Genomic DNA, 16,157 nt, shown 5'->3' with positions numbered 1-16,157 from the left:
TAACTCATCTGTTCAATAATATGCAGATGATACGCAGATATACTTTTGCTGTTGTAGATGATGCACAGATTGTAAAAGTACTGGCTGTGAGTGATTTTCAAATCAAAATATAGGTTTTAAAATATTCAATCGGATTGATACAGTGAATCCAAACCCGATTACCGCTCGTTTTTTAATCGAATCTCAATCTCTTTTGTAACTTTCATGTCTTTCAATTGTGTTTTTCCTGCTGCTGCTGACGAGTACTTTGAATCACTGCGTTATATAAACTTCTCACCGTCTTATGGATGCATCTCTGAGTGCTGCTCTCAACGTGTTTCTCTTTGTTTTTATCTTTTCCGTCTATTTTTACTCAGGCGGGCGGACGATGAATTTATAATACGCACTCAGGGAACTGGTGGGATCCAAGGGTGCTTGTGGTGCCATGGAAGCGAGTTAAGAGAATATTTTTCTCTGTTTTTCGCTCACGTTCTTTACAATGACACATGAATATTACACAAGTGTAGAACCTTTGTCTCGCTCTAGGGCTTCTTACACGTTCATGTGACTTTGTTGACCTCAATAAATATATTTATTTGTAGTTTTTTCAAACATGTTTATTTCATTTGTCAGCGAACCTGTTTTTCTTCTTTCCTTATGTGACTTGAAATCACTGTAATCTCTAGAATATATCGATACGCTTAAATATCCCAATGTTTTTCCTGCGATACTGTATTGATTTTTTAAGATTATTCTATAATAATGCTTTGTTTTTTGCCTTCAAATCCTATTTTATTTTTTAATTATAGTTCTTTTATGGTTTATACTTTAATAAAGTGCTTTTACTTTCAAAATAATAATTTAATTTTGTATGATATACAAATATTCAAAGATTTTGTTAATTTTTGTGTTGCAATTAAACGTCCTCCCGCTAGAATGATTTCCCGGTAATGACTGAGGACGAGAGGATACGGTGACTCCAGCAAATAAAGTGTGTATAAAATATAATAACTAAAACATTATCAATTTACATGCAAATATTCACAGCGTTTGTTGATGTTTGTGTTGAAATTAAAATGTTGCCGCCAAATGACAATGAATTCTGTCAGTCTTGGCGATGACTGAGGACGAGAGGATACAGCAGCAGCTTTCAAAGCTGATATTTGGACATATTTTGGTTTGAAAACAAATGAAAGCAGTTACGACTTCGTCAAGAGTCATGTGGTCTGTAAATTCTACAACACCAGAGTCAAGTACTCGAAAATACTACAAATTTATCTTTGTTATATCAGTATAAAAATAAAATCGCAATATACACTTAAATATCACAATATTTTTTTCATGATACTGTTTAAGTAATAAAAAGGAATTTATTGATTTCTTAATAAAAGAAATATAGTATATAGAATATAGTATAGTATACAGTATATAGTATATATATATATATATATATATATATATATATATTTGGCTTTCAAATCGTATTTTATTTTATGTTATTTTATAGTTTATCTTTCAATTAAGTTTTTGATTCTTTTTGCTTTTATTTACAATTCACATGAAAATATTCCAGTGTTTGTTCATATTTTTGTTGCGATTAAACTTTCTCTGAAGCTAAAGTAACAATGAAATCCAGTTATATCCACGTAATGACTGAGGACGAGAGGATACATTCAACTCCAGCAGCTTTTAAATCTGATGTTTGGACATATTTTGGTTTGAAAACAACTTTGTCAAGAGTCATGTGGTCTGTAAATACTACAACGCCAGAGTCAAGTACTCGAAAATACTACAAATTTATCTTTGTTATAACAGTATAAAAATACAATCGCAATATACACTTAAATATCACAATATTTTTTTCATGATACTGTTTAAGTAATAAAAAGGAATTTATTGATTTCTTAATAAAAGAAATATAGTATATAGTATATATATATATATATTTGGCTTTCAAATCGTATTTTATTTTATGTTATTTTATAGTTTATCTTTCAATTAAGTTTTTGATTCTTTTTGCTTTTATTTACAATTCACATGAAAATATTCCAGTGTTTATTCATATTTTTTTTGTGATTAAACGTTCTCTGAAGCTAAAGTAACAATGAAATCCAGTTATATCCACGTAATGACTGAGGACGAGAGGATACATTCAACTCCAGCAGCTTTTAAATCTGATGTTTGGACATATTTTGGTTTGAAAACAACTTTGTCAAGAGTCATGTGGTCTGTAAATACTACAACACCAGAGTCAAGTACTCGAAAATACTACAAATTTATCTTTGTTATAACAGTATAAAAATACAATCGCAATATACACTTAAATATCACAATATTTTTTTCATGATACTGTTTAAGTAATAAAAAGGAATTTATTGATTTCTTAATAAAACTTTTTTTATAAATGTATATATATACTGTATATATATTTGGCTTTCAAATCGTATTTTATTTTATGTTCTTTTATAGTTTATCTTTCAATTAGGTTTTTGATTCTTTTTGGTTTTATTTACAATTCACATGAAAATATTCCAGTGTTTGTTCATATTTTTGTTGCGATTAAACGTTCTCTGAAGCTAAAGTAACAATGAAATCCAGTTATATCCACGTAATGACTGAGGACGAGAGGATACATTCAACTCCAGCAGCTTTTAAATCTGATGTTTGGACATATTTTGGTTTGAAAACAACTTTGTCAAGAGTCATGTGGTCTGTAAATACTACAACGCCAGAGTCAAGTACTCGAAAATACTACAAATTTATCTTTGTTATAACAGTATAAAAATACAATCGCAATATACACTTAAATATCACAATATTTTTTTCATGATACTGTTTAAGTAATAAAAAGGAATTTATTGATTTCTTAATAAAAGAAATATAGTATATAGTATATAGTATATATATATATATATATTTGGCTTTCAAATCGTATTTTATTTTATGTTATTTTATAGTTTATCTTTCAATTAAGTTTTTGATTCTTTTTGCTTTTATTTACAATTCACATGAAAATATTCCAGTGTTTGTTCATATTTTTGTTGCGATTAAACGTTCTCTGAAGCTAAAGTGACAATGAAATCCAGTTATATCCACGTAATGACTGAGGACGAGAGGATACATTCAACTCCAGCAGCTTTTAAATCTGATGTTTGGACATATTTTGGTTTGAAAACAACTTTGTCAAGAGTCATGTGGTCTGTAAATACTACAACGCCAGAGTCAAGTACTCCAGAATACTACAAATATATCCTTGTTACTACAGTATCACGATATGTCGTATCGTATCGCAAGAGTCTCCCCATTACACACCAGTAGTATCATCAATGATAGTATCGCATAAATATACCTGAGTAGTTTGTGCTCTCCGCCCCTGGAACACCGGATGAGGTGCCGGCGTGACGCCGAGTCCGGTCAGACCCTCCGACAGGCAGTGCGAGCGCCTGCAGGGCAGCGTGAAGGCACCGTAGCCGCCGCCTTCCTCTTCGCCCGGAGACATCGGCCCTTCCTCGCCGTCGCCGTCTCTCCGGCTCTTGGCGTAGCGGCTCCTGGGCCCCCTGAGGCCGGGGCTGTGCTGGCTGCACAGATGGTCCAGAGACGATGCCCTTTCGGCGGAGCCTGACACACACACACACACACACACACACACACACACGCACACACACACACACACACACCGAGGTGGTGAGAAAGAACCACAGCAGGTTTTGATCCTGATTGCGACCAAATACAAAATCAACGTCTTCTCGTCGTATCTTCTGTCGCTCCAGACTGATTACCCCGAGGCGTCGAACCCGACAACCCTTCCCTGCGGAGACTTCTTCTCCAGCAGGAGCCGTCAAGGACTCGCTGGATCACCTTCACCCGGAGGTTTTGGCTTTAATCACAAGATTTTTTTTGAAGTGATCCGACCTCTGTGTGCGACCTTTTGTCAAGTTAGTGTCGCGTGAAGAGCAAAGAAAAACGGCTTTAGGTTATTTTATATTTCTATGACTGGAGAAAAATGTGTTTTTTTGTGCCCCAAAAAACAAAATATAATTAAATATACTCAAATATATAACATAAATTCAACTTAATTGGTTTATTTTAAAGAATGGATATTTAAAACTCACATATGACTCTTTATTTGCAAGACATGTGATTCAAAGTTAGATAAATTTGACTTTTTCTTTCTACAAAAATGATCTCTAATTAATTTATACATTTTTAATATTAAAAGTATTTATATTTGTATATCCCATCCCTTAGCAAAATAAAGAAGAAAAAGCAATTGTTTGTTACTTTCTTTGAATAAAAAAGATCTCACAAAAAAAGAGTGCTCAGAATTTCCTTAGTCTCAAAAAAGCACCTTCATTTATTTATTTGTTGGATGTATTTAAACTTAAAAAAAAAGGGAAAAAGTATCAAAATGCATGTTTTCATTTCAACTAAATTATAATATATGTTTTTAATTAAGTTTCAAATACCAAAAATAGAAAAATAAATCCCTTTAGAACGACTGGTAGTATCGTGTAGCACAATGATAGCATCGCTAGCGTCTAAAGCTAAGCTAGCAAATACATATAAGTTACATACTTTTTAAATCCTAAATTTATGTTATACATATTTGAACTAGAAAACAAAAATAAACGTAATCTTTAACATAAATCTTGAGTAAATGTTAGATTACATTAAGTAATAGTTTGTTTATTTAGTGTTAAATCCAAAATTAATAAGATTTCCTTTTAAAAACTAGCAACTAGCCAAGCTAGCGAGTACGAAGATAATTTAAAAAAGTTATTTTTTTACAACCAAAAAGAGATGATAAAAATCGAAATTAAATGTTATCCTTAATCCTATTAAATATAGAAACTCAAATAAAGGAATGAAAGATGGAAAACAAAAAAACGCTGAAGTTACAAAAATAAAGTTTATAAAATATAGCTTGAAAAGCTAAAAATATTATGAAATATAACTTTTCTTTTTTTAATTCTGATCTAAAAGCAGTAAAATACAATGAATACAAAATGAAATGTTAGTTTTAGACGATCTTTGACCTCATGACCTCACACAAGGGGCCAAACCTCCAATAGAGCAGAGCTGTCGAACATTGCATCAGTCGAAGTCAGGAGCCAAAATAAAAAGTATTAACCTGAGAAAAAGTGATATTTTAATATCGTCTTTTTATTATTTAACGGCCAAATTCATCTTAAAAATCCCCGTCGTTCAACATCCATTTATCTCTTATGTTAATGTATCTACAGGTCACCATGGCAACATGAACATCTACTTTGATTTGGGTCTAGATCACACCCTTCAGAGGTTCCAAGTGAAACCCCTGGACCTGCACCACGGTCTCTCCTCCTCACCTGCACTCCCTCTGGGCCTCACGAAGCGCTCCTCGTCCTCCTCCTCGCCTCCGTCGATCATCTCCTCGGTGCTGGTCATGTGCTCCTGGCTCAGGTCCGACAGCGAGAACTCCAGGCTGTCGTCCCGCCACATGTCGGCCGACTTGGACCTCTTCTTCAGGAAGCTCCCCCCGTCCGTCATGCGCTGCAGGTACCTCTCCTCGCCCGGCGGGGGGTCCGCCTCGCCCGCCAGCTCCTCCCGGGTCGTGGCCGAAGGGTCGTCGTCGTTCTGGTAGTTCTCGGGCCTCATGGTCATGGCGACGCGCTGCGTCCAGTGCGGGTTGACGCCGAAGTCCTCCAGCGCCTCGCCGGCATTGAAGGGTTCCAGGCCGTTGTCCGCCAGGGACTGGGGGATGCTGGGGGTGCTGGAGGAGCGGGTGGAGGTCTCGGAGTTCCGGTGCTCCTGCTTGACGGTGGACGAGTGGCGAGGGCGGCGCGTCACCGGCTGCTTGCCGGACAGACGCAGCGAGCGGGAAGTGTGTTTGCGGGACAGGTGACCGCTCACGTCCCCGGTGAGGCCGCTGACCCCGTGTTGACTCTCCACGTTTCCCATGATTCAACTGGGGAGTAGGGGAAATAAAATGGTTTAATGATCAGGTTTTAAGGAAATATCGATGCACTTAAACTTAATCAAGTGTGTATTAAATACAATAATATGTTTTTATTTACGATAAACATGTAAATATTCACAGCGTTTGTTTATTTTTGTGTTGCAATTAAACTAACGGCCACTAGATGGAAGCAGTCATTAAGTCTTGCAAGATCCCAGCGATTACTGAGGACGAGAGGATACAGTGACTCCTGTTGTGTTATCAGTTTTATCTTGACCTTTAAAGTATATACTTTATTGAATATTGTTTTGATTGTTTAAGCACTTTGTGACCCTGGTCTGGAAAAGCTATATAAATAAAAATTACTTACTTACTTACTTACTATATGTTTTTCCCACAAAACTGTATTGAAATTTCTTTAATTTTTTTATGATGCCTTGTTTTTCTTGCCTTTAAATCCTGTTTTATTTGTATTGTAATTCTTTAATGATTTTTACTTTGATAAGGTGCTTTTTATTTCAATAAAATAATTCAGTTTTCTATGATATACAAATATTCAAAGCTTTTCTTCATTTTTGTGTTCTAACTAAACTAACGGCCAATAGATGGTGGCAGTTATTACGTCCTTCGTGGATGAAACGATGAAAACCCGCAAGATCCCGGCGATGACTGAGGACGAGAGGATTCAGTGACTCCCAAATGTTTTTCCCACCAAACTGTGTTGATTTTTTAAAATTTATGCTTTGTTTTTCTTGCCTTTAAATCCTTTCTTTTTTGTGATTTTTATTTTGATCAAGTGCTTTTTATTTCAATAGAATAATTCAGTTTTCTATGATATACAAATATTCAAAGCTTTTGTTCATTTTTGTGTTCTAAGTAAACTAACGCCACTAGATGGCAGCATTCATCACGTCCGAAACAATGAAACCCCTCAGGATGACTGAGGACGAGAGGATACAGTGGACTCCAGCAGCTTTTAAAGCTGATGTTTGGAGATATTTTAGTTTTCGATTCTATTAACAAAAGAGTGGAGAAAAAAATCACAGGATGATTGTCCTTTAAAATTGTCCCGAGAATTATGCAAGTACATCAAAGTGTGTATTTAATAAAATAATATATTTTTTATTTACTATTAAACTGCAAATGTTTGCGGCATTTGTTCATTATTTTGTGTTGCAATTCACTAGATAGCAGCAGTGACTACGTCCTATGAAGCTAAAGCATCAATGAAATCTCGCTGGATTCCGGTGATGACTGAGGATGAGGGGATACAGTCGACTCCAGCAGCTTTAAAAGCTGATGTTTGGATATATTTTGGTTTTCAGTTCTGATAATTCAACAATAAGTGAAAGTGTATCTCTGCAGCCCTTGTTCCTACAATATTTTTGCAATATATTGTATTGTTGTATCGTGAAACGTATCATATCAACATTCTTGTGGATACACAGCCCTAATCATCACTAGATTATAGATTTACTTTTTGTCCATCATGACTCTCCACGTTTCCCATGATATTCAATTGCCGAAATGAAAAAAAAACTTTGCAACATCATACTGCTTTTACGGTACATGTTTTTTAAAAGTGTGTATTCAATTAAAGAATATATTTTTATTTAATATTAAAATGCTAACTTTTGCAGCGTTTGTTAATTTTTGTGTTGCAATTAAACTTCGGACCACTAGATGGCAGCAGTGATTACGTCCTATGAAGCTTAAGTATCAATGAAATCTCACTAGATCCCAGCGATGACTGAGGACGAGAGGATACAGTAACTCCAGCAGCTTTTAAAGCTGATGTTTGGACATATTTTGATTTGAAAACAAATGAAAGACCTAATCATCACATGATTATATAATAACTTTTTGATGCTTTGACTCTTAAATCTTAAAAAAGATTACGTGTGTTTATGTGACTCATATCTGACCTGCAGGTATTTAAGATCTAAGCAACAAAACTCACTCATGCACATAAAATCCCCCATAATTACCTTTTTTCTTCAACTAAACAATTTAAAACCACACGAATTAAAGAAAAAATCCCTTCATCATCTGATACATGATGAATCACTTCACATCTAAGTTGAAAGTCCAAACGTTGTCGTTCCCAAAACAGCTTTGAGACAGTCTGGAATTTTGAGTCAGAAGTTAAACTTCAAAACTATATGAGCCCATTGTTTGTTCTGCACCTCAGATTTAATGTATATATATAGAACACAGAAGTCAGGGGGGCCACACTTCTGACAGGTTAAGAAAAAACGTCCCTGTGATAATATTGAGATTAATATTCAGTCATAAGTTCCAAGTTTAAAGCGTCTAAAATGTATTTTTAAAAAGAAAAACACAAATAAAAAACGAATCTGTCGAAAGGAATATCTGTCAAACTACTTTTTTTGTTTAAGTAACTTTCTTTGATTGAAAACCTGTTTCTTTATGGGGTTTTTTTTTTTTTTAAACATATTTTTTATTTTTAATTGAAAACGTATTTTTGGATTAAAGGACATTTTTTTTATTTGAACTAATTTAGATTTTTTTTATTGAAAACATTTTTTGATTGAAGGACCTTTTTTTAATTTAGATTTTTTATCGAAAACCTTTTTTGATTGAAGGACCATTTTTTTATTTTGATTAATTTAGATTTTTTTATTGAAAACATTTTTTGATTGAAGGACCTTTTTCTAATTTTGATTTTTTATTGAAAATATTATTTGATTGAAGTAACTTTCTTAGATTGAAACTTTTTTTTTCTTTATTAAAAAACATTTTTTTAATGATGCAACGTTTTTTGTGTTTAAAAACATATTTGGTGATTGAAGTAACTTTATTAAATTATATAATAATAAATAAACAAATCTACCTCCAAACGCCTGTAGGTAAATTATTCACAATAAAAAAATTAAAAAAAACAGAAAACATTTGTCGCCCTAATAAAATTTCACTCTAATGCATGCGATTCTTATATTTATTTTATTTATTTAAATCCAACTTTATTTAAAAGTGTCAACTTGGTTTAAGTGAACACCAGGTTATGTATTAGTTTAAAGTAATCTCAAGACACTTTAAAGTTAAAATATTTACAGTTAAAATAACACTTTCATCAGTTTAATCAAGATAAACCTACAATAAAACCAGAGATAAATCAAAGTTTATAGCTAGTACTTCCTCCCGCGGCGGTTACATAACGCCTACAGTTGGTTTGTTTCTCCAGTGAGTCACACATCAAACGCTGGGAAAACAACGGGAGGCGACGCTACGAACGAACTGCCAGATTTAGAACCATCGGCGTCGACGATGACATAAGACGTCAAAAGGAAGAGCCTTGGGGTCGGGGGTCACCTGTAGTTCTGCCTCGGCGGCGCCTCCATGTCAGCGGGGCGTCGTCATTCCTCGTCGATCCCTGCGAGATAAAGATGGAGAAGTTTTTTTCAGGGGCAACTTCAAACACTCAAAAGTGACAAAAACTTCTGAAAAACCAGGTACGAAGGCTTTGAAAGGCGGCGATGGAAGCGAGAGGGAAAGAACAGAAGACAGGATGAAAGGGAAGAGAAAACCACGGCGGTCAAAGTCGACCCGACGTCGATACACACAAAAATGAATACACCACTCATCGTTAGGAAACCACAATAAAAACAAGTATCTTTGAACTGCTCCCTGAAACTTGAACCCGAAACCATCAGGCGTGTTGAGACGCGACCTTCAGGGAAATCACTTTTCACCTTCAGGCAGACAAAGACGAGGGATTAAGAAGCTCGTAATAAGCGATAGATCACGACCGTGCGTCGTAATTTTCTGCTTAAGTTACTCGTCGAGTGAGTTCATGTCTGCAGGAGTGACTTTTTACATTAGATAATAATCTAATATTCATGTTTTTTTTCATGGTGATACGTTTTCTAATCGTTGCCGTGAGAACCGACAACATGTTGCCGGTCGGCGCTGACGATGAGACCCCGATATGTTGCCAAAACCCAGATTAGGGATATAATCTGAAAATCTGGTAGCGACCGGTCCTGCGGCTCTCGTTTCCCAAAGAAGTATTTGAATGAACCTCGACGAGTGAATGTGTTTTCATTCATTTTCTACTCAACAATATGTTCTGAAGGAAAAATAACCAAAGAAAATGAATGTGGTTTTTTACTAACATGGTATTTTGTTTTATACATTTTTTCTATCGAATATTTGATGTCAATTAATCAAGAACATCAATGAAAGAAGGGAAATTAAATACTATAACTGAGATTTACAATTAAATAATTAATGAAAATGAAGTACAAAATATAATTGTTAAATTATGAGTCGACTGTATCCTCTCGTCCTCAGTCAGGGGATGTTGCGGGATTTTAATGTTTCTCGAGCCGCAGAGTACGTAATTACTAGAGAGGATAGATAGGATACATATCACGATATATAGTGACACTGTAGTAACAACTATATATGTGTAGTATTGTCCAGTACTTGACTCTGGTGTTGTTATAGTGTAGTAACAAGTATATATGTGTAGTATTGTCGAGTACTTGACTCTGGTGTTGTGATAGTGTAGTAACAAGTATATATTTGTAGTATTGTCGAGTACTTGACTCTGGTGTTGCAATAGTGTAGTAACAAGGATATATGTGTAGTATTGTCGAGTACTTTACTCTGGTGTTGCAATAGTGTAGTAACAAGGATATATGTGTAGTATTGTCGAGTACTTTACTCTGGTGTTGTGATAGTGTAGTAACAAGGATATACATGTAGTATTGTCCAGTACTTGACTCTGGTGTTGCAGTATTTACAGACCACATGACTCTTGACAAAGTCGTAACTGCTTTCATTTGTTTTCAAACCAAAATATGTCCAAACATCAGGTGTATCCTCTCATCCTCAGCCCTTTTACTTCGGAGAACGTGATGACTGCTGCCATCTAGAGGCCGTGGCTTTATTTGCAACACAAAAATGAACAAACGCTGTGAATGTTTGCATGATAATCATAATTGACAAAGAACTAAAACAATTATTTTTATTTAATACACACTGTTTTGAAAAAACATCATATAAACTATAAATAAACTAAGATAAAAATATGATTTGAAAGCAAAATGTAAATAAATAATGTAAAAAATAAATCCTTTTAAAATTGTTACAATACTGTTGAATATCATACAGTATTGTGAAGAAATATTGCAATATTTATATGTATCAGTATTTACTTCTCCCCTAATTCTAACATTATTGACCAGGTTGCTAAACACTATGCGAGCTGCACAGCAGGAATTGAACCAGCAACCTTCGTGCTCTGGAAACTCAACCTTCAAATGAATGGTGCTCATGAGCAAGAGTTTCACAACAACACCTCATAGGTTTTGTGTAGTATCTTGTAAAAACACAAATCAGTTTCAAGATTTCGACGTTTACAATAAAACGAAGGGATTTTTGAGCATCAAGACTAAAATAGTCGAGCAGGAAAAAGTGATATTCACTGCAACGTAATCCATCTTCAAGAGATAAATACTGTGTCATAAATGTACAAAGTACTCCATCAGTTGCTTCTTTTAAATAGTCTTCGCTAAACTGTGTGTTGTGTTGTTGTCGAGCTCGTGGCTCAGTCGAGATAATCTCTCAGCAGATGCCAAACAAGCAAACCTGCGAGACAAAACTCAGGGGAGAAGCAAACTCAGCGTTTCTTCCTCCTCTGGCGGTAAAACGTCTGAAACGATTAGAATCTGCGTCGCTTCCGCTTCCACTGCCCTGGAGCAAGGCATCAGGGATGTAGGCAGGAGTGGAAGACGAAGGAGTCGAACCGTCTGCTCAGAAGTGACTTTGAGCAACAAGCATGAAGTTCAATGAGGAGGTGGAAAATAATATATATATATATATATATATATATATACTTTATTTTATTTTATTTTATTTTTTATTGTCTATATATATATATATAGACAATAAAAAGTTAGTTAAATAGAAAATGCCTTTGAAAAATCCATTAATTAACATATATTTTAAAACAACAGTTTACTGTTTAATTAGTAAAATAAGTTGCTTTAATCTAAACAATATTTTCAATAAAAAAAAAATGCTTTGAAACAATACATTCCATTAATAAACGTATTTTCGATCAAAAAAAACTTGGTTCAACCTATTATATTTTAAATTTAAAAAAGACTATATATATATATATATATATATAAAAATCAACAAATTGTTTTCAATGAAAGAAAACTATCATTAATAAAATGTTTTAATAATAATTAAATAATAATAAATTAAATATATAAAATTTTCCAAAAAATATGGCTCCGATCAAAACAAATATTTACAATAAAAATAGGATAATCTGGTGATTTGATAAGTATCAACGATACAATATATCATGATACTGTAGTAACAAGTATATATGTTTCTAGTATTGTCCAGTACTTGACTCTGGGTGTTGTGATAGTGTAGTAATAAGTATATATGTGTAGTATTGTCCAGTACTTGACTCTGGTGTTGTAGTATTTACAGACCACATGACTCTTGATGAAGTCGTAACTGCTTTCATTTGATTTCAAACCAAAATATGTCCAAACATCAGCTTTAAAAAGGTGCTGGAGTCACTGTATCCTCTCGTCCCCATGTCATCACCAGGATTTTCTTTAACATAACGACTGCTGCCATCTAGCGGCCGGAGGTTTAATTGCAACACGAAAATGAACAAACAATGTGAATATTTGTATATTTAAAGCTTTAAAAAGTTAAATATTTTATTTTACACACAATTTATTCAGATATAAATCATAAAAAAACATGATTTTAAAGCTAAAAAAAACAAACTAAACATTGCTGTTGAATCTTAATATAGTATTGTGATATTTAAGTGTACGGATATTAACTTACACCTCTGCTCAACGTACAAATTCTTTGGAAAAGTACCAAAAACCTGTCAGGACAACAATGCCGCAGACACACCCGATGCCAGCGTCCTCATCTGAACACCGTCTCTCAGCTCCACCCGCACCGGCCGTCCCTTCGCCACGAATCAAACCACACGTGCAAAACCTGCTGCTCAGTGACTCGTCGTGAGGCGTCACTGACGGGATCCTATGTCACCGTCAGGACAGGTACTAGAACCAGGTACTAGAACCAGGTACTAGAACCAGGTACTAGAACCAGGTTCTAGAACCAGGTACTAGAACCAGGTACTAGAACCAGGTACTAGAACCATGAAGTAGAACCAGGTACTAGAACCAGGTACTAGAACCAGGTACTAGAACCAGGTACGAGAACCAGGTACTAGAACCAGGTACTAGAACCAGGTACTAGAACAAGAGAAGAGAATCTCATATGTACGTCTCGATTTGTTTTTTTTATCATTTAAATTTCTAATACCGCGCAAATAAAACTAAATGTCCAGAAATGTTTGTAGAAAAAACAAAAAAAAACATGATTTTTGGTTAAAAAAAAAATCTACAAAAATGTTTTTTATAAACAATGAAAAGGTAAAAAAATATATATGAGAAAATGTAAAAACTGCTAAAATACAAATATAATAAGACGTAAATCTAAACATAGGCATTCATTTATGAAATATATATATATATAATATCAGTAGTAAACATAATAAAATATATATATATATATTTTTTAGAGAATAAATGCTATACTGGTTGGGGAATTTTTGGGGGGAAATTAAAAAAAATATGAAGATATTTATATTTTTGAATTATATTATAATTTCATTAGGTTTCAAAAAAAATTCAATTGTGTTAAAATGTGTTTTCTATCAGTACAGTGTGGTGTATTTTTTAAAAACTCCCATGTCACGCTTTCATGTTCTTCTTAGTACAAAGACACGGTTTCTTTTGGACCGTGGATCCTGGCAATGTGAGCCAAGGTCTTAAGCAACTTAAATGTAAATTGGGAAAAAGAAAATATAAAAGCTATACTTGCTAAGATTTGGTAAAAGTAAAAATGCTCGTCTGCACACACACCTGTGATACACACATGCTAACAATGCTCACCTGCACACACACCTGTGATACACACATGCTAACAATGCTCGCCTGCACACACACTTGTGATACACACATGCTAACAATACTGGCCTGCACACACACTTGTACTACACACATGCTAACAATGCTCGCCTGCACACACACCTGTGATACACACATGCTAACAATGCTCGCCTGCACACACACTTGTGATACACACATGCTAACAATACTGGCCTGCACACACACTTGTACTACACACATGCTAACAATGCTCGCCTGCACACACAACTGTGATACACACATGCTAACAATGCTGGCCTGCACACACACTTGTACTACACACATGCTAACAATGCTGGCCTGCACACACACCTGTGATACACACATGCTAACAATGCTCGCCTGCACACACACTTGTGATACACACATGCTAACAATGCTCGCCTGCACACACACTTGTGATACACACATGCTAACAATGCTCACCTGCACACACACCTGTGATACACACATGCTAACAATGCTCGCCTGCACACACACCTGTGATACACACATGCTAACAATACTCGCCTGCACACAACTGTGATACACACATGCTAACAATGCTCACCTGCACACAACTGTGATACACACATGCTAACAATGCTCGCCTGCACACACACCTGTGATACACACATGCTAACAATACTTGCCTGCACACAACTGTGATACACACATGCTAACAATGCTCGCCTGCACACACACCTGTGATACACACATGCTAACAATGCTCGCCTGCACACACACCTGTGATACACACATGCTAACAATGCTCGCCTGCACACACACCTGTGATACACACATGCTAACAATGCTCGCCTGCACACACACCTGTGATACACACATGCTAACAATGCTCGCCTGCACACACACCTGTGATACACACATGCTAACAATGCTCGCCTGCACACACACCTGTGATACACACATGCTAACAATGCTCGCCTGCACACACACCTGTGATACACACATGCTAACAATGCTGGCCTGCACACACACTTGTGATACACACATGCTAACAATACTGGCCTGCACACTCACTTGTACTACACACATGCTAACAATGCTCGCCTGCACACACAACTGTGATACACACATGCTAACAATGCTGGCCTGCACACACACTTGTACTACACACATGCTAACAATGCTGGCCTGCACACACACCTGTGATACACACATGCTAACAATGCTCGCCTGCACACACACCTGTGATACACACATGCTAACAATGCTCGCCTGCACACACACCTGTGATACACACATGCTAACAATGCTCGCCTGCACACACACCTGTGATACACACATGCTAACAATGCTCGCCTATTTTCAATTAAATGTTTTACATTTTTTATAAATTCTTTGAAAAAAACAAATGAAAAAGGTATAATTTAAAAATATATATATTTAAGATGAATAAAAAGGTTGCTTGAATAACAAAATAATTCCATTTAAATATAGTTATATATTTCCAATAAATATAAAAGTTGCTACAATCCCCCAAAAGTTGCTTCATTAAAAATGGTTATTAAAATCTTTAAAAAGTTGCTTTGCTTTAATTCCTTTAAACAACAAACATATGTTGAAACTAAAAAAGTTGCTTTAAAAAAATCTATTATAAACATGTTTTTAATCAAAAGAAAAATCAAATCAAAACATTTGCTTCAATCAATAAAAAAAAAGGTTGAGCTACTTTAATAACAAAGGAAATGAAAATATTAAATGAAAAGAAAGTTGCTTTTTAAGCGACTCTTGAAATTGAATAATTTTGGCACGAATCGACCTCCGTATCCCTGCAGCTCCTCCGAGGCTGTCGGAGACGTCACTGGTTCTATTCCCTGCAAGAAGATTAGCTTCTTATTCATCCTTTTAGGATCTGACAAGACACATGCCAACACCCCACTCACACACACTCACACACACACTCACACACTCACAATCACACACATACAAACACACAACGCCTCCGAGCCTGGTCGCTGCAGCTTCTACTTAAATCAAAGTCGTTTCTTTAAACTGCTGAGAGACGAATCCTGATGCTTTGCTCAAGAGCTCTTTTCATTTCCACACCACAAGTGACAGAACAAAGTGGAGGAAACCAAATCATTTTCATTTACTGAACTCGCTGTCATTTCCCGAGTCAAAGACTACAGACGAGTCTGTGGAACTCAATGAAGCCTTAATGTAACATAAACAGGGACAGTAGTAGAACTGTATGTTTTTTTTAGTGTGTACATGTGTATTTGTTTATT

The 16,157-nt window shown here is 35.3% G+C and overlaps 1 protein-coding gene across 3 annotated transcripts in view; it reads right to left on the bottom strand.

Moving 5' to 3' along the window:
* Positions 1-16,157, bottom strand: part of tiam1a (TIAM Rac1 associated GEF 1a) — a 95,554-nt gene that overhangs the window by 61,535 nt on the left and 17,862 nt on the right. For all 3 annotated transcript variants that reach the window (XM_087807944.1, XM_087807946.1, XM_087807945.1), the window contains exons 2-4: positions 9,251-9,311; positions 5,328-5,926; positions 3,329-3,597 (exon numbers count right to left, since the gene is read on the bottom strand). In XM_087807944.1, coding sequence (XP_087664070.1) covers positions 3,329-3,597; positions 5,328-5,919 — 861 coding nt within the window. In that variant the 5' untranslated portion in view covers positions 5,920-5,926; positions 9,251-9,311. The remainder of the gene's footprint in view (positions 1-3,328; positions 3,598-5,327; positions 5,927-9,250; positions 9,312-16,157) is intronic.

The sequence above is a fragment of the Callionymus lyra genome, chromosome 14 (genome assembly GCF_982586985.1).
Source record: "Callionymus lyra chromosome 14, fCalLyr1.hap1.1, whole genome shotgun sequence".
NCBI classification, from domain to species: Eukaryota; Metazoa; Chordata; class Actinopteri; order Syngnathiformes; family Callionymidae; genus Callionymus; species Callionymus lyra.
This window is presented reverse-complemented; position numbering and strand designations above follow the sequence as displayed.